This window comes from Vulpes vulpes, chromosome 4, assembly GCF_048418805.1.
Source record: "Vulpes vulpes isolate BD-2025 chromosome 4, VulVul3, whole genome shotgun sequence".
In the NCBI taxonomy this organism is placed as follows: domain Eukaryota; kingdom Metazoa; phylum Chordata; class Mammalia; order Carnivora; family Canidae; genus Vulpes; species Vulpes vulpes.
The window spans coordinates 132,455,855-132,480,533 of NC_132783.1; the positions used below are offsets into that span (position 1 = coordinate 132,455,855).

The window sequence follows — 24,679 nt, forward strand, 5'->3', positions numbered from 1 at the left end:
TCCAGGATCCAGGATGGGGTCCCACATCGGGCTCCCCGCATGGAGCCTACTTCTCCCTCTGCCTATGTCTCTGCTTCTCTCTCTGTGTGTCTGTCATGAACAAATAAAATCTTAAAAAAAATAGATCCATCCATGTTGTCCCAAATATCACCCCTTTTAAGGGCTGAGTAATATTCCATGGTATGGGTGTGTATACACCATGTCTTCTTTATCCAATCATCTATCCAGGGACTTGTGGGTTGCTTTCATACTTTGGCTATTGTAAATAATGCTGCAATAATCATAGGGGTGCATATATCTTTTTCAATGGGGAGTTTTTGTTTTTGGTAAATACCCAGTAGTGGAATTATTGGATCATATGGTATTTCTATTTTTATTTTTTTGAGGAACTTCTATACTGTTTTTCCCACTGGCTGCACTAATTTACAGTCTCAACAACTGTTTCAAGGATTCCTTTTTTCCCTATATACATGCTAACACTTGTTATTTCTTGTCTTTTTAATTCTAGCAGTTCTGACAAGTGTGAGGTGATACTTCATTGTAGTTTGTTTTTTTGTTTTTTCCAATATTTTATTTATTTATTCATGAGAGACACGGAGAGGGAAAGGCAGAGACACAGGCAGAGGGAGCAGCAGGCTCCATATAGGGAGCCCGATGTGGGACTCGATCCTGGGTCTCCAGAATCAGGCCCTGGGCTGAAGGTGGCACTAAACTGCTGAGCCATCTGGGCTGCCCCTTCATTGTAGTTTTGATTTGCATTTCCCCCAACAATTAGTGATGTTGAGCATCTTTTCATGTGCCCATTGGCCATCTGGATGTCTTTTTGGAAAAATGCCTATTCAGGTCCTCTGCCCATTTTTTTAAAAAAAGATTTGATTTATTTATGAGAGACAACGAGAAAAAGTATGAGTGGGGAGAGAGGCAGAGACAAAGAATCTCAAGCAGACTCCACACTGAGCATGGGGCCCAATGCAGGGCTTGACATGGGGCTTGATCCCTTGGCCCATGAGATCATAACTGGAGCCAAAACCAAGAGTTGGATGGTCAACCTGTTGGGCCAACCAGGCATCCTCTTCGGCCCATTTTTAGTTGGATTATTATTATTATTTATTTTATTATTTGGTGTTGAGTTGTGTCAGTTCTTTATATATTTTGGATATTAACCCCTTATTGGATATATCATTTGCAAACATCTTCTCCCATTCAGTAGGTTAACTTTTTGGTTTGTTGTTGGTTTCCTTCACTGTGCAAAAATAGTGACATTTTTAAAAGAAATACATTCTTTCACTAGTTATTTGGTTATTCTGAAATACTGTTTTATACGGAAGACAAGACAGATGCTTGATTTTTTTTTCACTTTTACCTATCAATTTTTAGAATAATGAGTTCGTGCCCTAGAAATCCTCAACAGTGATTAAAAAGATCTCTTAAAAAGCATTATTATTAACTTATGATGGTTTTTCATATATATAATGTATTGTTTCAATGCACTAGAGTCATTATTACAATTTAATGGCCTCATCTTAATTGTCAGTAGGAGGCCCTTCAAGTTAGTACCTTTATTATTTTGACCCAGAATCAGACTGGTGTAAATCTCTCAGCAGGGCAGAGGTGAGTGGAAATTTTGTAGACCTAGACCTATATCTCAGTTTCATTCTTTGACCTTGGATGGGACTCCAGTGGCCCGGATTCAGCAGCAGCAGGCAATTATGTAAGCTACTTGACATCCTTCCAATGAATTCCATGGTATTTAAGCCAAGAATCCAGTTGATCTAAGAGTAAAGGGCAGAAAAACAGGGAGACAAGTTAGGATAAGATGGAATACAAAAGCAAGTTCAAAAGAGTGACTGCAATGTAACATCATTTATGTAAATTAAAACTACAAAATATAGTATATAAATAGTATAACTATAGCATCAGCAAATTTAATAGACTGTGGACCATATATCAAAATCATGGGAGTGCTTATGTCTTGATTGGTGGAGTAAACAGGACCAAAGAGATGTAACTTTAGGTGGGGGGTGGGGGTGGGTAAAGGAGATTTTAGCTATGGAAGGAGTTACAAGCAGCTGGCCTGTGATCTACTGATTCCCTTTAGTACAGGGATGACTTGGGGGTTAAAGAAAAAAGCAGGTGATTCTCCTTGTCAATTGTACCTATTATATTTAGACACCCTGGGTAAATGAATGATATTTTCTAGAAGGAAGAGAATTTATCTATTTAATACATCTAACAGGATAGCCCTGGCCATAGGATTACTTATGCTAAATAAGCCCAGAATCTAGGAAGCATGGTTCCAGAACTAAGTAACTCTCTGGAATATAAAAGGAAGTCTCTTAGGTACCTGAGAATCTCACTAGAGACCTAAACTATAGCAAGAGGGTATATTAGTCTGCTAGGGCTATAACAAACTATCATAACTCCCCACTCCCAACCCTCTAATTAGTTATATTAGTCCCCACAGACTGCCATAATAAGGTACTAAAGGCTAGGCAGCTTAAACAACAGAAAGCCATTTTGTCACAGTTCTACAGGCTGAAAGTATAAGATCAAATTATCTGCAACTTTGGTTTCTCCTGGGGCCTTTCTCCTAGGCTTGCAGATAGTCACCTTCTGTTGTGTCCTCACATGGGCATCCCTCAGTACTTGCTTTCTGTGTCCTAGCCTTTTCTTGTAAAGACACCAGTCATGTTAACTAGGGCCAACCCATATGACTTCATTTTACCTAAATTACCTCTTTATAAGCCTTATCTCCAAATACAGTCATATTCCCTTCCGGGAGTCATATTCTCCCTTCCGGGAGCCTGATAAGGGACTCGATCCCAGGACCCCAGGACAAGACCAAGCCAAAGGCAGAAGCTCAACCACTGAGCTACTCAGGTACCCAATATATAGATTTTGAAGGGACATAATTCAGCCTGTAACAGATGTTATGTGTCCAATAGACTGTGGCCATGTGAGATTTTCCAGACCTCTGATTCTGCTGAGCCTTTCCATGACCTGTATCTTTGAACTTACTGTTGAAATTTGATGCCGGATAATATCTCTGATTCACCTGAATCTGAGCCTGATTGTTAGCTTAAGCTATATGTGTACCATTTATTGTCATTATTATTTTTTTAAAGGAACAGTACTCTGAAAGCAAATATGAAAAAAAAATAATTGTGTCAGTCTGGATGTCTTCTTTATCATTCTTTGCAATTTTCTCTTCAAGTTTTTTTTTTTTTTAATGAAAACAAAACAAGAGAATGAGGTGAGGCAGCTTACGTCTGGACAAAGGTAGGAACGTGAGCTGGAGAGCGACAGGCGGGTGTTATACTAATTAAACAAGGAGGCCATTGGATCCATGTGGCTCTAATACCCAGGCAGCCTTACTAAACAACCCAAAATCCAACCCTGTCAATGCCTCAAGGTCATGAAATGGAACCTAAGAACAACCCATCACAAACAGCCAAGTAGATTTTAATCCATAGCTAGTCAATAATTTATTTGCTTTTCTCTCTAAAAGCCACTCCCCAGCTCCTGTGGGTAGAGGCTCCTAACCCCTTTGCTTTTAGGTGCTGCTTCATTAGATCTTTTTTTTTTTTTCCATTGGATCTTTTGGTCAAAAAAAATCTGCACCCTTTTAACAGCGGATACGCAGAGAGGGAGGAGGCGTGAGCTCGCCGGAGCCCGGCGACCCGGAAGCTCGCGGACGGAGAGCAGTCCCCGGGAAAGCCCCCACGGCGGGGCGGATCCCTCCGCCCAGTGCGCAGACTCCGGGGCCCGGCGGCGCGCAGGCGCAGGAGACGCCGGCCGTGCGGGGCTGTCATGGCGCTGCGCGGGCTGTCGGTGCTGGAGCTGGCCGGCCTGGCGCCGGGCCCGCTGTGCGGCATGATCCTGGCGGACTTCGGCGCGCAGGTGGTGCGTGTGGACCGGCTGGGCGCCCGCGGAAACGAGAACATCCTGGCCCGGGGCAAGCGCTCGCTGGCCCTGGACCTGCAGCGGCCGCAGGGGGCGGCGGTGCTGCGGCGCCTGAGCGCGCGGGCGGACGTGGTGCTGGAGCCCTACCGCCACGGTGAGCCCCGGCGGGCCCCGCGGGGGGGGGGGGGGTGCCCGCGGCCGTGCGGAGGCGGAGCTTCTGGAGGCTTCCGTGGACCAGGCGCCAGGCGCCGCTGGATCCCCGACACCGCTCTTGCCGTCTTCTCCTTGGACCCATTTCCCGCGCCTTCCCCGGTTCCTCGTTTTTCTGATCACCGATGATCTGTATTTAGGGGTCGTTTCTCTGCAGTTTTGGGGGGTTGGTGAACCCTCTACAAGCCACCCCCCTGACCGAGGCTAACACTCCCTGCCTTATAAATCCTGGTGTTCCCAAGTTCCAGCTTTTTTTTTTTTTTTTTTTTTTTAAGATTTTTAGTTTATTTATTCATGAGCAACAGAGAGAGACAGGCGGAGGGAGAAGCAGGCTCCACGCAGGGAGCCCGACGTGGGGCTCCATCCCAGGTCTCCAGGGTCACACCCTGGGCCGAAAGCGGCGCTAAACCGCTGGGCCTCCCCCCCCCCCGGGCTGCCCAAGTTCCAGCTACAGATCAGTTTAGTTTACACTCTGCTTCCTGGAGCCACCTTATCTATTCCGACTGTTTTCACCTCTTATAGATGATGACCAAGCCTATAACTTGTGCCCCCTGCCGTCCCCCCGGGAGAGCCACCGGCTGCTGGAATACACACGCCGTGCACGTCTCTTAACTGGCTGCCCCCCCCCCCCCGCCCCTCCAGGCATGGCAACTTCCACAAATCCCAAAACAGTTGCACTGTCTTACCTCCTAAAATAGCATCTCCTCCTTTTCTTTTTTTCTTTTATTGGAATTCAATTTGCCAACATATGCATCTCCTCCTTATATATATATATAATCTCAGGAAATGGAGCCAATACCCACCCAGTTGCCTGAATCAGAAACCTGCACTCCCGACTGTAACTCCAAATACTCTTCACTTCATATGCTTTGTTACCAGGAATCCAGACGTTCTTCTTCCTTTCTCTGGCTTAGGCTTTACTTTCCATACTTGCTGTAGCTTCCTTCGCACTGTTGTAACCGCTTTTTGAAAGCGGATGTTGGGGGTCTAGCACCACTTGGATCCCTTCTCAGACAGCTGCCAAGGTAATCTTGCTCAAGTACTAAACCAAAGCCTTGCTTAATACATAGCGGGAAGTCAGTAAATGGTGAATGAATTGAATGGCTGTAGGGCACCAGACATCTGAAATGTGTTAATTCATTTATGCTCACAGCAGATTGGGATGTAATAATTTCATAGTCAGGATTGTGTCGCAATATAATAATGCCCTGTTTAAGGATGGAGGCTCAACATGATCAACTCCAGGCTCTTCGCAATTAGGAGGAAAGTAGAACCACGTATACAGACTTAGCTGCTGGGTGAGACAGTTGAGGCTGGGGTGTGTTTAGGCAGAGGACTAGAGTTTGTTTTTTTGTTGTTGTTGTTGTTGTTGTTTTTGTAATTTACATAGCTTTAGGAAGACACAGTAAAAATATAATCTTTATTATTTCTAATCCCAGGTGATTTAAAATACTAGTTATTTGGATTTTGTGCAGTAAATATGGTACTTACTGATAAGAGCTCTTAGACGCTTATTTTAGCAAATCTTTTCATAGATATTTGCAAGCCTTTTGTGAAGATACCCATACCAGGCACTTAAGAGGCCTGAGGAAACAGGTATGAATCCTACCAGGGGAACTTCTAAGATGATAGAGAAGATAGTGGTGTATATACAAACATAAACACAGCATGAGGTAGAAGGTGGTAGGTAGTGATGCAGGCACAAAAAAAGAAGATCTTAAAAAGGATAGCCGCTTTCAAAAGTATATTTTTGACCAATAAAGCCTCAGGGTAACTGTTACAAGAGAACAAACCAAACATTAGAGAAGAAGACAAATCATGAGAGACTCCTAACTGGGAGGCAAAGGGTTGCAGTAGGGAGATGGGGGAGACGGGGGATAGGGTAACTGGGTGATGGGCATTAAGGAGGGCACATGATGAGATGAGCACCTGGTATTATAGTGTATGTTGGCAAATTGAATTTAAATAAAATAAAAATTTAAGAAAATGAACAAAACATTTTTTTAAAGATTTATTTGAGAGAGACAGAGATAGAGGCAGAGAGCACAAGTGGGGAGGAGAGGGAGAAGCAGGCCCCCATTGAGCGGGGAGCCCGATGCACGGCTGGATACCAAGGACCCCGGGCCTGACCTGAGCCGAAGGCAGATGCTTAACCGACCGAGCCATCCAGGCACCCCAAGAACACACCATTTCTGATAAATGACCAAGGAGAAGATTTGGGGAACCATAAAGGCACTGACCTAAGGAATGCAAGGCCCACTGTCGGGATTAAAAGAACTTGGATATGCCTGAAGGGACATAAGCAAGGCCTGGAAGCAAATAGTATTCTGGAGCAAAAGTCACACATTCTAGAAATGGTGACCTCATTCATTGTGTCCTTAAGTATAGGAAACGTGCTAAAACCCATAAAACATGTTATTAGTATGACTTGCAAGAGTGCCATTTTATATTTGCCAGAGACGGGATTACACCCATCCTCAATTCATCCCTCTTTAAGAAAAAAAAATCATTGTTAATTTTCTCTTAAGGTGTCATGGAAAAACTCCAGCTAGGCCCGGAGATTCTGCAGAGGGAGAATCCAAGGCTTATCTATGCCAGGTTGAGTGGATTTGGCCAGTCAGGAAGATTCTCGAAAACAGCAGGCCATGACATCAACTTTTTGGCTTTGTCAGGTAGGTAGACAAAGTAAGTTCTCTGTACTTACCATTTTGTTCCCAATTGAGATAGACAGTTATACTAACTGCAAAGAATATGTAAAGGTGCAGACTTAATTAAATATTTATCATAATCAGGTGACCATGGCTGGCTTAGTCAGTGGAGCATGTGATTCTTGTTCTCGGGGTTGTGAGTTCAAGCCACACATATTGCATGGAGCCTAGTTAAAATTAAAAAAAAAGGAAGGGGGGATCCCTGGGTGGCGCAGCGGTTTGGCGCCTGCCTTTGGCCCAGGGCGCGATCCTGGAGACCCGGGATCGAATCCCACGTCGGGCTCCCGGTGCATGGAGCCTGCTTCTCCCTCTGCCTATGTCTCTGCCTCTCTCTCTCTCTCACTGTGTGCCTATCATAAATAAATAAAATTAAAAAAAAAAAAAGGAAGGGGAAATTGGTTTGTCTTAGAAGAATTATTCTCAACCCTTTTCCCCCTGTCTTAACACATTTGAGGAATAATGTACTCTCCTAGTAACATTTACTTATTACATTTGTATGATCGATTCTCAGGCAAGCCCCTGTCAGGGAGTAAGAGATGCGGTGATAATAGAGGTGATTGTTCTGTAATTTGAAAATGCTTATATTGTTTGCTGTTTCATTAAGAATGATTGCCTGAGGGGACGCCTGGGTGGCTCAGCAGTTTGAGTGGGTGCCTTTGGCTCAGGGCATGATCCCGGAGTCCCAGGATCGAGTCCTGTGTCGGGCTCCCTGTATGGAGCCTGCTTCTCCCTCTGCCTGTGTCTCTGCCTCTCTCTCTCTGTCTGTCTCTCATGAATGAATAAATAAAATCTTTAAAAAAAAAAAATGAATGATTGCTCGAGTTACCATTTTAGACTTCAATGAATACCTGTAGTTTTCAAGTCATTATTATCACTTTATTAGAATTTTTGCCTGTGAGAACAAGTCTTAAAATGACCCAATCCTAGGGTTTCCTAAGAAACTGTGTTTTTGAGTAAAGAAAGTCTCATGTTTCCTGTGAGTACAAATCCAAGGTAGAGGAAAAGAGTGAGGATGAAATTGTTTTTTCCAGCTATTTTAAAATGGAATCACTTTTCTTTTCCTTATGTTTATTTTCTTGCATCTCTTTCTAATAAGAATGGAAGTGGATTATACTGTTGTTAAGCCATAAGATAAATTGATAACAATATTTTTTTCCCTGAAACTAGTGAGCAACAACTTAGCAATAAAATCCTGAAAGCGTTAGTTGCAATAACGTTTTAAAGAAGAAAAAAACGAAAAACAAAACAAGGAGCCTTGTTGGGGGAAAAGCCTGCTTATAAATATGCTAAATAGTTTAGATTTGGAAAAGCATTATGTATTAGTATTCACTATAGTAGCAACTAGAGAGATTGGTTATTCCTTTTACGGTGTTCATATATTTATTTAAAATAGGCATTAAATCTATGGGTACTATTCCCTGATGTTATTTAATAATATAGGTGTTCTGTCAAAAATTGGCGGAAGTGGTGAGAATCCTTATGCCCCACTGAATCTCCTGGCTGACTTCGGTGGTGGTGCCCTCATATGCACACTTGGTATCTTGATGGCTCTGTTTGAACGCACACGCTCTGGTAAAGGTCAGGTCATCGATGCAAACATGGTAAGTGTTAATTAGGGGAAGTGATAAGTCTACCAGTTATTCCTAAGTATGATAGGCAGCTGCCTCAGATTCTTTTCTGAACATGACAAGAGATCATTGAGATTTGAAGTTTGAACCCAATTACCAAGGATATCCTTTTCTTTAAAATAGCTTCATATCCTTTATGTGTGTTGGAACATCATAATTGATTATCTGTTTGTGGAGTCAACTTTCTAAACTTTTCATGGCTCATCTAATTCCTGTGTTAGTTTCAACAGTTTTCCCCATGCTAATTCTTGTGCTTAGAATACAGTTTTCAGGCATTCTTCATTTAAAACTGGGCTCAGGAAATCTCCCTTAGCAGATAGAAAAGATTCTTAAGAGTTCAAAAGTAAGGGACGCTTGGGTGGCTCAGCAGTTTAGTGCCTGCCTTTGGCTCAGGGGGTGATGTGATCCTGGAGTTGCAGGATGGAGTCCCACATCTGGCTGCCTTCTCCCTCTGCCTCTCTCTGTGTCTCTCATAAATAAATAAATAAGAAATAAAATCTTAAAAAAAAAAAAAAAAAGAGTGCTAAAGTAAAATGGGCCAGTCTAGACCTTCCTTCTACATTTTTAGGGGAGACTCCAACGTTGTGAGGTTTTGGTTTTTTTCACTGTCATGCATTGAGCACATGCCTCGTGTTATGCTAGGCACTTTCCCTGTGTGATTTCTCCTAATCCTCAAAATAGCAGTTTCACTTAGAATGCGTTATTTTAAAGAGGAGGAAACCGAAGCATCAAAATTTGCCCAAGTTCTCAAAGCCACAGGGGAGGAGCCCAATCCAGCACCATTACAGGTTTGCATTTAGATAGGTCTTTGGAGGGAGAATGGAGATGGATGTGAGGAAGACAAGACTGGAGACAGAGTTACTGGGTTGTTGCTGAGAGAGAAGCACAAGTGTTGAAGTCATTGGTGGTACAATGAGCCTGGATTTAAGGGATATTTATATTTGAGATGTAAAATTGCCAGGATTTGGTGATGCATTGGCAGTGAGGGGAGTAGAAGGGGTCAAGGGTGACTCTCCTGTTTTTTGTTTGTTTGTTTTTGTTTTTAATATTTACATATTGGAGAGAGAGAACTTGTGTGCATATGTGCACATTAGTGAGGGGAGAGGGAGAGGGAGAGAGAGAATCCTCAAGGTGACTCCCTGCTGAGCGGGAACCCCAAAGCAGGGCTCGATCCCAGAACCCTGAGATCATGACGTGGTTGAAATCAAGAGTTGGCCACTTAACCAACTGAGCCACCCAGGCACCCTGACTCTCTTGTTTCTGGCATGGATGACTTGGTGGGTGGTGTCACTGGTACCATGGAAGGCAGGGTGAGTTAGTGGGTAAGAGCATGATTCTAGCAGCCTGCTTCTTCCACCACAGCTCTGCCAAGGACTAGCTCTGTGATCTTTGGTAGGGTGCTAACGTTGCTGTGCCTTAGCTTCTTCCTTGTAAAATGGAGATAACAATGGTACCTACCTCAGCATCATTAGAAAACTGAATGAATTTATCCTTTGTTCAGGTTCTAAACAATACCTGGCATAGAGGAGGTACTCTGTGAGAATTTGGTATTATTATCTTAAAAGGAATTCAGTTTGGGTCATTTCAAGTTTGAAGTTGCTTTCAGATATTCAGGTACAATGAATCCTCAAAGTTAAAGACTAGAAACAATTTTAGAGGCATTTGGGAGCCACCTGAGACTGTTTGAAGAGTGCTTGAAGAGTGGGCAGGAGAGGAGAAACACGGGCTAAGGAGAGCAAAGTAGAGAACCATAGAGTGTTTTCACGGAAGCAAAGGAAAGAGACCTAAAAAAAAAAAAGGGAATGATTAGAGGGTCAGATGTTGGTGGAAACCTCAAGAGTTTAGATGTGAATGGTGTAAGTTGTATTTGCCATTGGTGACCTTTTACAAAAGTCATTTCCAGGGCCCTCATCTTGGGCCTTGGCTTGCACTGCCTTCTCAAAGGCTAACCCCCTGTGCTATTTCTGTGTCATTTGATACTCTTATCAAAACCCACTCTATGGACATGGTCACTGTGGTCCAAAAGGAATGAGCTAAAAACAAACATTGGACCTTGGGAGTTTTAAGGAGAACTTAAGGTTACTCAAGTATTATTAAATACTTAATAATAATTTGAATAATTTACTAATGTAATTGCTCATTTATAGTCAAATAGAAATAAAAGATAATTGCTGCTTTCATCAGACTGTGTCTAATTAGAGTTACATGATGATTAGGAAGATAGGTTTTTAATATATGTGGAAATGCAAACTTGATTCAGGGTTCGTGTTGCATCAGGGTAAAATGAGTGTTGGCTAATAACTCAAGGCCTAATGGATTAGTAAAGCATGGCATTCTTTACTTTCTGATCTCTGGGAACCCTTGTAATACAAAATAGTTTTAGAAGCTGATTAGTGGGAACAGATACCTTATTCTTTTTTTTAAGATTTTATTTATTTATTCATGAGAGACACAGAGAGATAGAGAGGCAGAGACACAGGCAGAGGGAGAAGCAGGCTCCATGCAGGGAGCCTGATGTGGGACTCAGTCCCGGGATTCCGGGATCACGCCCTGCGCCAAAGGCAGATGCCCAACTGCTGAGCCACCCAGGTGTCCCCAGATACCTTATTCTTTTAGGCCATAGTTTTCAGATATTTTTAGCAACAGAATCCTTGACTCAGGCCTGCCTATGATGTCCTGAAGTCATCTCCTTGGAAACTGTCAAGTTAAAACTGAGAAACCTGACATCTGTTTTCCTGTGTTTGTTGTCCCTGATCTGGGGATGTGTACTTGACTTCAGCTGGGGTGGCTGTGCCCTGGCACATAGGCTGTTGTCCCACATGATGAGAACAGTGTAAAAGGTGGGGAAATTGAGGCTGCAATTTTCCTGTGTCAAAAAGCTCTTGTTAGCTTCTCCACATGTGGGTGAAGGGCAAGAGAAGCCATATGTCTGGGTAGCATAAGGAGGTGAGGATTGTAACTGCTCTGTTTCTGTCCTGTATTCTCCTGTGGCCCCAAATAAAGGAAGGATTAAAATAGTGCCTCTCTGTGTCCTGAATGGGCCAAACTGGACCCATAACTGTATTAGTGCATCTTTTGTCAACAGACTAATCAGTATATCTGGTATATAAAAGAAATTATATATAAATATGTATATATACGTGTGTGTACATGTATGTATCATTCTCTGTGGTATATCATTCTGTGTGAATGTGTATATGTATAAATATGGGGACTCTCCAAAATCTTTGTAACCCAGTTTCAAAAAAAGCATCTCTTTAGGCCACTAATCCAAAATACACATACTATTTGGTATGTGAGATGTCGGAGCCATAAATTGAGATATACATGAGATTTCAAGTTAAAAGGGAAAATTGGGATGTATCTAAAGATATATTTTGCATTTATTTCACAGCCAGTAACTGATAAATTCCATAGGCCCACCCCATTCCAACTCCTGGAGATGAGGATGCTTTGATGGCCTTCTCCTGGGGTACTAGAATCATTAGGATTAGAAAGCCATAAGGATAGGGAAGTAGTCTTTTTTGGATAGTCCAGTGCATGCAGCCTGTAACATTTGTACCTAAGGATATGAATCCATTCCTGTTACTTCAGCATTCAGTGGGAAGTTGGCATTCCCAAACTAGTTTGTATGGACTCAGAAAACTTGTTTATAAGTGCCACTTACATTTTCTGTTTATTTTGTAACTTTCTAGTGATTGTTAAAATTAGAATATATTAAACACTCAAATATAATTTTCTTGGGCTTGAAATCAAACTAGAATAAGTGAAATTTAACTGCAATATGATTTACCATTTTAATGTGATATGCTTCGTATATTTATATGTATGTGTTTATAGATATTGAGATCAGAAGATAGATTTTTAAAAACCGGTTTTATTTTTAACTTTTTATCCTGTTATTTTATAACATACATAATTGTATAGAGAGTATTTAATGAACTTCCATGTGCCCTCACTTGGCTTAAAAAATTGTCAACATTTGGCAGTTTTATTTGAAAAGGAGAACAAAAGTAGTTCCTTCTATGTCTTTTCTGAAAAGTACCTTCTAACCTAAATAGTGGAGAAATCCTGTATCATAAATCTGTTCTAACACATTTCACTGAAATATCAAAGAAGTTGTATAATTAGATACAATCTTCCTATACTCATTTTTATACAAATGTTGAAAAAATCTTAAGTGGAAATTAATCATGCTTTTACAGTTTAAATACCTGGATTCATAGTGTATGCTGTTTCTTCTTTAAAGGTGGAAGGAACAGCATACCTGAGTTCTTTCCTGTGGCATTCTCTACAAATGGGGCTGTGGGAAAATCCTCGAGGACAGAATTTATTAGATGGTGGAGCACCTTTCTACACAACTTATAGGACGGCAGATGGGGAGTTCATGGCTGTTGGAGCATTGGAACCCCAGTTCTACAAGCTGCTGATCAACGGTGGGTAACTTTCATGTGCCTCCTCCACTTCCCCTTTTCTAGTGGATATTCTTTAACCTCTATCTTGGAGCATTTTGAAATTCATTATGTCTTTTATTATGTGTCTACCTTATAATTGACCTAATTATAGCCATCATTATATTGTGGGGCATTTCCCTTATGTTTTGAAAGGACAGGTAATTTGACAAGTCTATAGAATAGCTCAGAGTTTAAAAAAAGTATCCATTTTGTAGAAGTTTTTTTTTTTTTTAAGATTTTATTTATTTATTCATGAGAGGCAGAGACATAGGCAGAGGGAGAAGCAGGCTCCATGCAAGGAGCCCAGCGTGGGACTCGATCCCGGGTCTCCAGGATCAGGCCCTGGGCTGAAGGTGGCGCTAAACTCCTGAGCCACCCGGGCTGCCCTAGAAGTTCAACTTTTTATTGCATTTCATACTCGAGAATTGGGTGTTTATATTGCCCTGTGTGCCCACATATTATTCTTCCTTAGAAATGACCTGCTGGTTCCACAGTTCTTATTCCTTGATAGATGTCACCTATAATCTTTTAGTGTCAGGGGCCACCTGGGCGCCTGTTATTAGGACATTTTTATTACTTATCCTTTAGTAAGTATTGCATGGAAGTTATTCAGAGAACTCCCAATTTTATAGTCTCACCGCAATGTTTTCTTTTAAAATTTTAATAGTTTCATCACTCACATTTAAGTCTCTGTTACATTATGAGTTAATTTTTATATATGGGGTGAGGTAAAGGTCCAACTTCATTGTTTTGCATATGGCTATCTAATTTTCCCAGCACTGTTCGTCAAAAAGACTGTTCTTTCTCCATCGAATGGTTTTGGCATCCTTGTTGAAAATCTGTTGACCATAAGTATAAGGGTTTATGTTGGGACTTGATTCTGTACCATTGATGCACTTGTCTCTCCTTATGTTAGCACCATGCTGTATTGATCACTGTGGCTTTGTAGTAAGTTTGAAATTAGAAAGTATGAGTCTTCCAATTTTGTTCTTTTTCAGGATTATTTTGGCTATTCAGGGCCCTTACCATTTCCATATGTATTTTAGGATCACCTTGCCAATTTCTGCAAAAAAGGGATTTTTGAGAGGGGTTGTGTTGAATCTGAGCATCAGTCTGGGGATTATTGCCATTTTACTAATATTAAGCTGTAATATCCATGAACATGGGATGCTTTTCATTTATTTGGGTCTATAATTTCTTTCAGTGATTCTTTGTAATTTTCAATGCACAAAACCTACACTTACTTGGTAAAATTTATAGTGAAGAATTTTACTATTTTTGATGTTATTGTAAATGGTATCATTTTTGTATTGTTCATTACTAGTATATAGAAATATATAGTATATAGTGATTTTTGTATATTGGTCTTGTTTCTTGCAACCTCACTGAGCTCATTTGTTTGTTCTAAGTGCGGATCTCTGATTTTATCTTGCTTGAGTTCCTGGAGATTCTTGGATGTGCAGTTAATTTGTTTTTCATCAATTTGGGAATTTGCTGGACATTATTTCCTCAAGGATTTTTTTTCTGCCTTTTCTGTCTCTTCTTCTGAGACTTGTGTGTATGTACACATTTAGTTTTATTGTAACAAAGTGACTTGTACATTTTTAACATTTAAACTGAGCATCATCTTTCCAGTGAAACAAAAAGAAAATTTAAAAAGAAACAGGAACAAAATTAAAATAGAGAATGTCAATTTCAAATAAGACCCTACAGGTTCTGCTGATTGTCCCATTATGTGGCAGGGCTCAAGTTATCATTAGAAGAGAATTTTATTTTAAAAGTGTCATTTTTTTAATTGATAGTCCATGTTTATTGTTATTTAAAAAATTTATTTAAATTTAATTTGCCAACACATAGTACAACACTCAGTGCTCATCTCATTATGTGTCCTCCTTAGTGCCGGTCACCCAGTTACCCTATCCCCCCACCCACCTCCCCTTCTGTAACTTTTTTGTTTCCCGGAGTTAGGAGTCTCTTATTGTTTGTCTTCTTCTTTAATTTTTCCCCACTTAGTTCCCCCCCCTTCCCTATGGTCCCTTTCACTATTTCTTATATTCTACAAATGAGTGAGATCATATGATAATTGTAAAAGTGTCATCTTAAAATGCAAGGATAGCCATTAAACATCATAATTAAACCTGCCAAAGAAGAAGCCATGTTGTCAAAATGCTCACTTAACCCACCAAAATACCTCAAACCCACCCTTTGCTGACCCTCAATAACCCCATTTTTTGAAGTTTTTTTTTCTTTTTTTTTTTTTTTTTAACAAGAGAAAGTAGACAGATACATGTTGGTAAGTGCTAACTGTCCATATTCACAAAGAGAGACAGTGTAACCTCCGAGTTCCATATACAGAGAAAGGAGGAAAAAAGCTGGAATTCTACGCACTATCACACAGGGCCCTAGCACCCTTCAGCTTCCAGTAGAGCTAAAGAAGCAGGCTTTTATTTTTTCCCACAGAGCACAGTGGCATTGATTCCATAAAGTTTTTGTTGAGACAGGAAGGGATAAAAATAAATTTGGAACAAAAAGGGGTACACATTCTTTTCCCTCTGTATTCTACTCAAGGTATTTCCCTTCAAAATAAGTTGAGAAGCATGGTATAAAGGGAGAGAAAAAAAAGACTTAAAAAAAAAAAAAAAAACAGGGCAAATCAGCACCAGAGTAGAAAAAAAGAGAGAGATAGACTGCAACTTGCCCCAAAGGGACTGGAGAAAATTAAAAAGGAAGGTTAGACTCCATCAGTGTTCCATTAGTCCTCTTCTTCTTCATCCTCCTCTCCTCACCCCCCCCATCATCATCTTCATCTTCTTCACCTTCATCCTCATTTCCTTCTTAATATCTTCCATACCTTCTTCTTCATCATCATCATCCTTTTCTCTCTTCATCATCTGTATCAGAGTTGCATCCATCTGTATAATGGATTTGGCCAAATGTCATCTTTGATGACCTCTCCTAACTCATCTGCACCTGCATCAGAATGATAGTAAACCAGGTGAAGAAATTCTCTGGTTCCTCATGCTGTCTTTTCCTGCTGGCTTTATTCTGTTTCACTTGAACATTTCATCAAATCCTTTCCAGATTTCCATTTGATTTTGGTAGACTTTGAAGGTGGATCACCACTCTCATTCAGATGAAATTATTTGGAGAGAACTTTATGGATTTTCACCAAAGTAATATTCTGGTCTGTAACCTGATTTAATGTCTTCAAATTCTGTCACTGCAGCTCTTGTCAAATAATGTAACACCTCTTCATCCTCCTCCTCAAGCAGTGCAGATACTTGTGGATGGTTTACAAATTTGGAACTTTGGCAATCAGTTCTGACTCTTCTAAAAAATGGTTGGCAGAGTTTGTTATATTTCTGTTCTACTTTCAAAATCTCCTCACTGTCTTGTTCATTAAATCTGCCTATTTCATTTTGTACTTCATCAACATGTTCAATTGCTTGCTGTTGTTTTTCTCCCTCTAGCAAGTGCTGCGAAGTTGACATCTTCCTCTGGCTTGGAGGCAGGAGGCATCTTCCTGTCATGCCTCCTCTCAGTTTCCTGGTTTGAGGTAGGAGCGAAGACTGGCATTTGGGGGCCAGGCTTTGAGGAAAGTCCAGGAAACAAGGGCAGAGGCATGTGTGGAAGAAGCTCCAACTGGAGCTTCTTGGTATTCTCGATGGTACCATGGTGTCCTCTTGATCTCTGAGGTTCTGTTCATTTTTCTTTTCTTTTTTCTTTCTGTTCCTCAGGCTGGATAAGCAGTTTACTTCTCTTTGCGTTCACAGATTCTTTCTCCTGCCAGTTCATGTCTATTATTGAGTCCCCTCTACTGAGTTTTTTTGTTTTGTTTTGTTTTGTTTTGTTTTAAGATTTTTTATTTATTTATTCATGAGAGACACACAGAGGTTGAGACACCAGCAGAGGGAGAAGCAGGCTCCATGCAAGGAGCCCGATGTGGGACTCAATCCCGCGACTCCAGGATCACAGTCTGGGCTGAAGGCGGCGCTAAACCGCTAAGCCACCTGGGCTGCCCTGAGTTTGTATTTGTAATTGTACTTTTCAATTCCAGTTTTTGCTTCCTTTTTCAGTAATTTCTCTTTATTGATATTCTCTTTGATTAGACTTCATTCTCAAACTTTCTTTTAATTTTTCAGATGTGGTTTCCTTCAGTGCTTCAAACATTATAAATAGCTAGCTGATTTAAAGTCTTTTCCAATAAGTCCAATGTCTGGCTTTTTCAGGGACAGTTTCTGATGATTGCTTTTTGTCTTGCATATGGGCCATATTTTCCTTCTTTGCATGCCTCACAAATTTTGTTGAAACTGGATATTTTAAATAATGTGATGTGGCAACTCTGGAAATCAGGTTTCCTCTTCCCTTGCCATCTCTCCAGTCCTGGATTTGCTGTTGCTGCTATTTGTTTATTTAATGACTTTTCTGGACTAACTCTGTATTCTTTAGTTATCTGCAGCCACTGAAGTCTGTTCAGTTAGGTTGGTGATCACGTAGGTAATGGTTGGGTAGAGATGTCCTTAAATCCTTTGAACTAATTAATTTCCCATCTTTTTCTGAGGTGCTGTGCCTTCACTTCTTACTTGTGCAGAGATTCAGGGGTAAGCCAGAGGTGAAAGACTAGGACCTGGCCATATCTTTCCTGGGCCCTACATAGATGCTTTCTAAATTCTCTGGAATCTGTTAGAGCATTTCAAAGTTCCCCATGAGCATCTTATTCCCTACTTTTTTCTTTTGATTGTCAGCTTCTTTTTAGTCCCAACAGGGAATGCTACCTCAGATAGCTACGCTATTAAACAGTTACCATTGATTTTTTTTTTTTTTTTGACAAATGTCAAAAAATGTTCCAGGCATAGGGCATTGTGAGCTCTAATTCCGATCAAATGAAGCAAGCCCTGAGAATGGAGCCATTCAGGGAGCTGCTAGATAAATGGCAGTTCTCTGGGGATGGGATTTTTGGGAAGCTCTAAACTCATTTGCTTCTTACATCATTGCTGTTACCTTGTTCATTATTACAGCACTGTGATTGAGAGCCCGTTGGTTTTGATGGCTACCACAGAGCCATAGAGAGAGGGATGAAATTAGCACAAGTTTCTGTTTTATTGTTTTAAAGGTTTTTTTTTTTTTTTTAATGAGAGACACAGAGTCAGAGACATAGGCAGAGTGAGAAGCAGGCTTCCTGTGGAGAGCCCTATGTGGGACTTGATTCCCTGGGATCCCGCCCTGAGCCGAAGGCAGATGCTCAACCACTGAGCCACCCCAGTGTCCCTCAATTAGTGCAAGTTCTAACACCACAGGTCTCACTGATCTTGAGATGTAGTTGTTTTTCCTGAGTAAATGCTCTTTGAATTGTAGTAAGCTTCTAATTTCCAGAGTTGCGAAAAGCTTATTTCTGACCGTTTGTGCCAAGGTTTTTGTTGCTTTTATGAAAGAGCAGGTTTCTGAAGGTTCTTGCTCTGCCATTCCAGGAGTTAACTTCCCTCCTTGGTGTATCTTACTGTCATCTGAAACAGATGTGTGGCATGATCATTTGCTAACATCCACACTCCACCACAATGAGTGAGTTTTTCTGTAAATACTGAAAATGAAATGAGACATTTTTCTAGTTGGCTGATTGCTCCAGTCCCTCAGCTTCTTACCACCTTTTGGATTTTCTCTTTCTAAATCTAAACTCCTTAAACATCCTGATTTTTTTTTTTTATAGCCTCCTCTTTTTGTACCCACAGCCTTTTATGGTATCCTTAACCCCCTGTCCCTTCAGGGTTCACTAGGGATCCTTAGCTGACAGGTGATTTGTGATTCAGGCTTGACTTAGCCATGTTAAATCAGCTTTGGTTAATCTATGTAGTCCATGCCAGAATAACTCAGCATTTTCTTTCTTTAATAGTATTTATCTATTTTGTATTATCTATATACAAAAATAGTACTTACTAATCTCATGTACATTATTACTCTCTCAGGCCAATTGGACAAACTGCCACATCTATAACGATTTTTTTTTTAGGTAGTATTAATTATATGCCTCATTTATTTTACCTTATATTTGAGATCCTTGAGACCATACTTCAATTAAACTCTTCAGTATCTGAACATAAATACACGAGATATTTGTAAGATATCAATTCTATTGTACTGTGGCCCTACTGCTTTCTGGGGCAAAGAAATCTGAAAATAAAGAATTTCATGACATGTTTTGGGATGTTAAGACTGGTGTAGTATAATCGGTAAGCAATAGAGAATTTTTTTTAAGTTGTCTTAAAATTCCAAAATATCATTAAAAGAAAAGCAGATAACAAGTGTGGCCAGGGTTGTGGAGAAACTGCAACCCTATGCATTACTGGTGGGAATGAAAATTGCGTAGCCGCTGTGGAAAGCTGTATTGCCATTCCTCAGAAATTTAAAACCATTACTATAAATTTTATGCTACGACAATTTTTTAAAAATGAAAAATAATTCAAAATAATGTGTGTTTTAGAAAAAAGTGTAATATGGAATTTGTCAAGTAAGAAGTAAGAATTCTCTCTTGTACTTCCACTTTGGGAAAGTTTGGGATGTGGCTTTCAAGGACTTTCTGTGTACATATCAACATAATTGTTTTATTTATTTATAAATTATATTTATATAAAATTATGTAAATGTATAGTTAATAACTATCTTTTTTTATTCAACAGTTTACTAAAGATGTTTTTTGTCACTACAAAAAAATCTGTAGCCTGATGATTTATATAGCAGCCATATGATATTCGATGGTATACTTGTACTAAAACTTAACCATTTCCTTATTCAAGTTCATTTTCATTTTTCCAGTTTTGTATTGTAACAAATGTTTGTTACTTATTAATAAATGCTAGTCTTTGTAATAAACTCTAGTCTTTGTAAATATGTATCTTTGGATACTTACAACATGAATTTTTGACTGCTTAATATATGCCTAATACTGTGTTACAGACCAGTAAAGTTTATGATAGATCCTTAAAATTATAAGTATTTTGTATAATTGCCTATGTGTATGTATATGCGTACATGTATATATAAGGTAGCTTTTTGGAAATTAAAACATACTTTCCCAAATTTTAAGTGGTGTCTGAGTCTACAGGCCAGTCCTTGAATATCTGTTTGACTTAAAATACCTGAAATTTAACCTTGGTTATGCTGTTAAAAACTAGCCACAATCTACAGTTATATTTACTTGGGGGAGTAGTTTTAGAGTTCTATACAGGAGTGTCAAGAGCATAGGAAGTACGGTATCGTAAACCATTGGTGGTTAATCCTGTGGCCTTGATCCAGGGTCATGGACTGGATGGGAAACTGGGCTGAGAGAGGATGATAAAACAGTGGAAGACCTGGGGTGTCAGAATTAGGGGTAGAGTTGAGGTCTTTTGATTTCTAGTATTTTTCCAGTATACAAGCTATAATCTGTGAGACCATTGATCTCAAATACAATGTCTGTTACAGAAAGAACATATTCAATCCAATTTTATGTAGTGATATGATTCTGATCGCATTCTGATTAAAAAAACTTGTTTAAAAACATGCAAATAGGTTTCTAACAGCTATGATCTATCCCTAATTTTGGTTAATTGGTCATTTTGTTTGTTTTTCAGTCACAGAGTTTGGGGCAATCAGGAAAAAGAAAGCAAAGTAAAAGACATCCTTAGAAACTTTTTTTTTTTTTTAGATTTTAGTGACAAACCTGAAGTTATAGCTCCATGTTTTTCCTGGTATTTGAATAGGACAAGTGGCTACAGAGAAAAATTTATTTTCTGTATATCCCATAGGTGTCTTTTCACAACTATCCAAAACTGCATGAGTTCTCTTTATTTCCTTATATACCTCAGAATCCTAAGAATGGCCTGCAGTATTCATGTCTTCTTACCTCTATAAGATCTTCCTCAAAAAAAAAAAAATATATATATATATATATATATGTGTGTGTGTGTGTGTGTGTGTGTGTGTGTAAGGATCTTCCTCTTCAGAGCAGCTTACAATTAGTCATTGTTCTCCTACATAGTAGGGAAGGAGAAGATGATAAAAGTGAGAATTATTAGATTAACTTGACTAAACTAATGCAGAATAACATGCGTAAGAAGAAGGGCTTTTCGTTATTGCTCCACTCTAACCATCTACATTTAAAAATCTTCTTCCATGAGGGAGTAAAAATGACATTTATACCAAACTCTAGTAAAGTGGCCTTTCGGCTATAATTTAATCAGCACTGGAGTTCAGGTGTATCTGCAGGTGTAAGTGCTTGTAGTCCATAAAGGAGGCACAGATCAGGTCATGGGCCTGAGAAGCCGTCCTTTCTGTTAAATCCCCAGCTGGATGCTTTCCTCTTTTCTGCACCATGTGTTGATGAGGCCTTCAAGGTCTCCTTCATGCTTGACACAGAAGTCTGTGTACCTCACTCATGATTTGGCTGGGTGATCACTTTCTGTCCTATTATCTGTAGGGACAACTTGTTACATGTGTCTTTGGTTACCTTACAAATCCTTTGTTTCTAGTTCACAGCAGTGTTTTAAGAGGGTGATAAGTCAAACATCACTGTTCTACTAGAGCTATTTTATTTGACCAAAATAAAAAGAAGTAAAAAAATAAAAAGAAAAAATAAAAAGAAGTGAATATTATACAAAAAAATTGCAATTTTTGAATTTAATCGTTTCTCTTTAGGTTTCTTCCTTCAAAAAACGGGATAGTCATGTAAAGTCATTTAAATGTTATCTTTTGTAGGGTTCGGGTACACTATTATAAAATGTGGGGTTATTTGAATTTAGTATGGCTGATAATAACATCATGAGGAAATTTCTTTTTGAAAACCTACTCAGGGAAAAATCAATTTCTAGAAACTAGACCTTTACAAATAGACAACTTTTGATGAAATATAAATAACATCACCCTGGCAGTGGGAAGTCTCTTTGGAGTCCTGCCACCCTCTTCCCTCTAGCCATTGGCTTCAACTTCAAGTTGAGTTTCAATTTCTTCTCTTGACCCAGTTGAGAGACTCTTATAGAACATCCTATTTGGGATGGTGTGGTGAGGACAAATGCATTTTCATTGATTATAATCACTTCACCTAATGCATAATAATTTAAGAAATTGTGTTTCTATCTTAGGACTTGGACTAAAGTCTGATGAACTTCCTGATCAGATGAGCATGAGTGATTGGCCAGAAATGAAGAAGAGATTTGCAGATATATTTGCAAAGAAGACAAAGGCAGAGTGGTGTCAGATCTTTGATGGCACAGATGCATGTGTGACTCCAGTTCTGACATTTGAAGAGGTTATCCACCACGATCATAACAAAGAACGGGGCTCATTTATCATTAATGAGGAACAGAGTGTGAGTCCCCGCCCTGCACCTCTGCTGTCAGGCACCCCAGCTGTTCCTTCTTGCAAAAGGAATCCTTTTGTAGGAGAACATACTGAAGAGATACTTAGAGAATTTGGGTTCAACCAGACAGAGATCAATCAGCTTACCTCAGATAAAATTATTGAAATTAATAAGCCAAGAGCTAATCTCTAAGTTCCAGGCCTCCCAGTGCAAGTGAATTTGAATATTGCACGTTCAGTATAGAATAATACATAAAATTGTGTGGAAACATGAAGGAACAGTATCACAGGGCACCAACTATTCTAATCAAGAAACAAGATTGATTACACAGTAATGATTGAATACTGAAAATGGTTAAAATCATAGCTTTTGATTGAGGAGTACTTTTAGTTTACCAATATTAAGTTGTGACAGGTTTTCTGCCTTTCAATTTACTTGACAGATTATATTTTTAATATAAAAATGTTAATATACCTTAAATAAATAGATATGCTTTTTACTAAAAAAAAAAAAAGCCTTTCACCCCTCAATATTTACTTATGCTTTTAATTTTGAAAAGCTTTTAAGAAAGTCCTTTAAATAGCACTTAAAAAGCATTTTTGCATTTATTATTTATTCATGAGAGACACAGTGAGAGAGAGGCAGAGGGAGAAGCAGGCTCCATGCGAGGAGCCCTATGTGGGCCTCAATCCTGGGACTCCAGGATCATGCCCTGAACCGAAGGCATTCAACTGCTGAGCCACCTGGATTATAGTGCAATCTTATGTTCAAAGTGCCATTTACTTCACTCATACTTCATGTGGTGTCTGTTTAACAGATGCTGGTTTTCACTCTGTTTACTATCTTCAAAATTTTAAAGAAGTGAATGTCAGTAGTGAAGTACCGTCACTTCCATCTTCATAGCTCTGTACCAGTCCCCTCAGTCCAACACCCAATGCTGCCTTCATTCAGGCCCCCATTACCTCTGCCCTAGACTACTGCTCAGCCAGCCTACCTGATTTTTGACCTCCAGTATTACTGCCTTCATTTTTTTTCTTTTTATCGTGTTACTCTACTGGTAATCTTTACCACACCAAACTGGTATTTCAGTCCTGTAAAATTCTTCAGTGGTCCTCTCTTTTTCCTGTATAACAAAATATAAAGCCACGTATATAGCATATCAACTCTTTATTTATAACAAGACTTCTTCCTAGCTATTTAGTCCCATCCATGATCCCTGCTCCCTAGTGCTTTATATAGGACTGCCTTAAGTGCCTAATTATGTGATGGTCTCTCATCCTTCCATTCCTTTTCATATTCTGTAATATTTTCCAGGACTAACAATGCTCCCAGCCCCTCTTGCTCCAGCTTGTTGATTTCGCAAATTTAGAGTTGGTTCAAACACAGCCTTCTTTGTGAAACTTTTTGTGTGTTGTCAGTCCTGGGAAGTTTTATACAGGTTGTGAAATTTGGAGTCAGAAGGGTGTTGGGTTCAAATATCACTCAATCACTGTGGTGTCTAGGACAATTCTAGGTACTCACAAATTTTTAGTTCTAAGGAGCCCTTCCTGTGTTTCCATTGTACTTTGTACATATCTCCAAGGATAGTCATTGCTTTTAGTTTACATAACTCTTCACTAAGTCATAAGCTCCTAGAGTAGTTGCTCTAGCACACAAAAGAATCATCTGGAGATACTTTTAAAATACAGATTCCTAGGCCCACCCCTAGAGATGCAGTGTATCTAGGGCAAGACCTATGAATTTGTATTTTTTCCAGATGATTATAATGCTTCTGATTCAACGACCACACTTTGAGTAGCACTGTCTTAAATGGATATGAACCAAGTCTTTTTCCCGTTGTTACTGTCATAATATGTGTTCAAAACAAAAAAAAAATCTGTTGAAGAATTGATGAGGGAAAGGATAAAAGCCAGTTGGCAAAAATCTGTAAATAAACAGGTTAGCTCAAAATACTGATTTCTAATTGACTTCATATAAAATGTTTGAATGAAAAATTGGTTTTTGTAGGATATAAACTTTTTAAAGAATACAGATATATAAATAAGGTTAATAATTGCTTTTGTTAGCGACGCATACTTTTTTTCTGAAGAGTCTATCTAAGACCTTGTGCAGAAAGTGCTGCACTTCCTCTTTTGTTGTCCCATGTCAAACTGTAGACTTAGGAATAGGCAAGGGGGCAGATGAGAACATAAGAAGCAGTAAGGAAGACAGAGGAGAAGCAGGCATTAAAGATGGCAAATTCTAATGAAAGACAAATTATATTGAGTACACAGAAATTTTATTCCTGAATGTGTAGGTTAGTATACACTGATTTCCACTTTCTTTTGATTCCACTTTCTTTTGATATTGTAATATAGGGAGTGATGAGATGCCACAAATTGTATGGTGATAAATAAATCGCATGGAACAACATGACTGGTTGCATCCAGACCTCTTTTTCATGTCACC

General features: G+C 39.5%; 1 protein-coding gene and 1 pseudogene across 2 annotated transcripts; one reads left to right on the forward strand and one right to left on the reverse strand.

The window, feature by feature from the left end:
• Positions 1–3,525: 3,525 nt before the first annotated feature.
• AMACR (alpha-methylacyl-CoA racemase) lies at positions 3,526–24,643 on the forward strand. 2 transcript variants are annotated; one of them, XM_072757124.1, is made up of 5 exons: positions 3,526–4,057; positions 6,642–6,785; positions 8,262–8,422; positions 12,699–12,885; positions 22,014–24,643. In XM_072757124.1, exons 1-5 carry the CDS (start codon positions 3,811–3,813, stop codon positions 22,421–22,423), a joined length of 1,149 nt encoding a protein of 382 aa, XP_072613225.1. In that variant the 5' UTR covers positions 3,526–3,810; the 3' UTR covers positions 22,424–24,643. The 2 variants fall into 2 exon arrangements, 1 of the variants encoding a protein (XP_072613225.1); XR_012001310.1 differs by lacking the exon at positions 8,262–8,422 and having other exon boundaries at positions 3,725–4,057.
• On the reverse strand, positions 15,656–16,433 carry LOC112908599 (protein SET-like; annotated as a pseudogene).
• Positions 24,644–24,679: the final 36 nt, after the last annotated feature.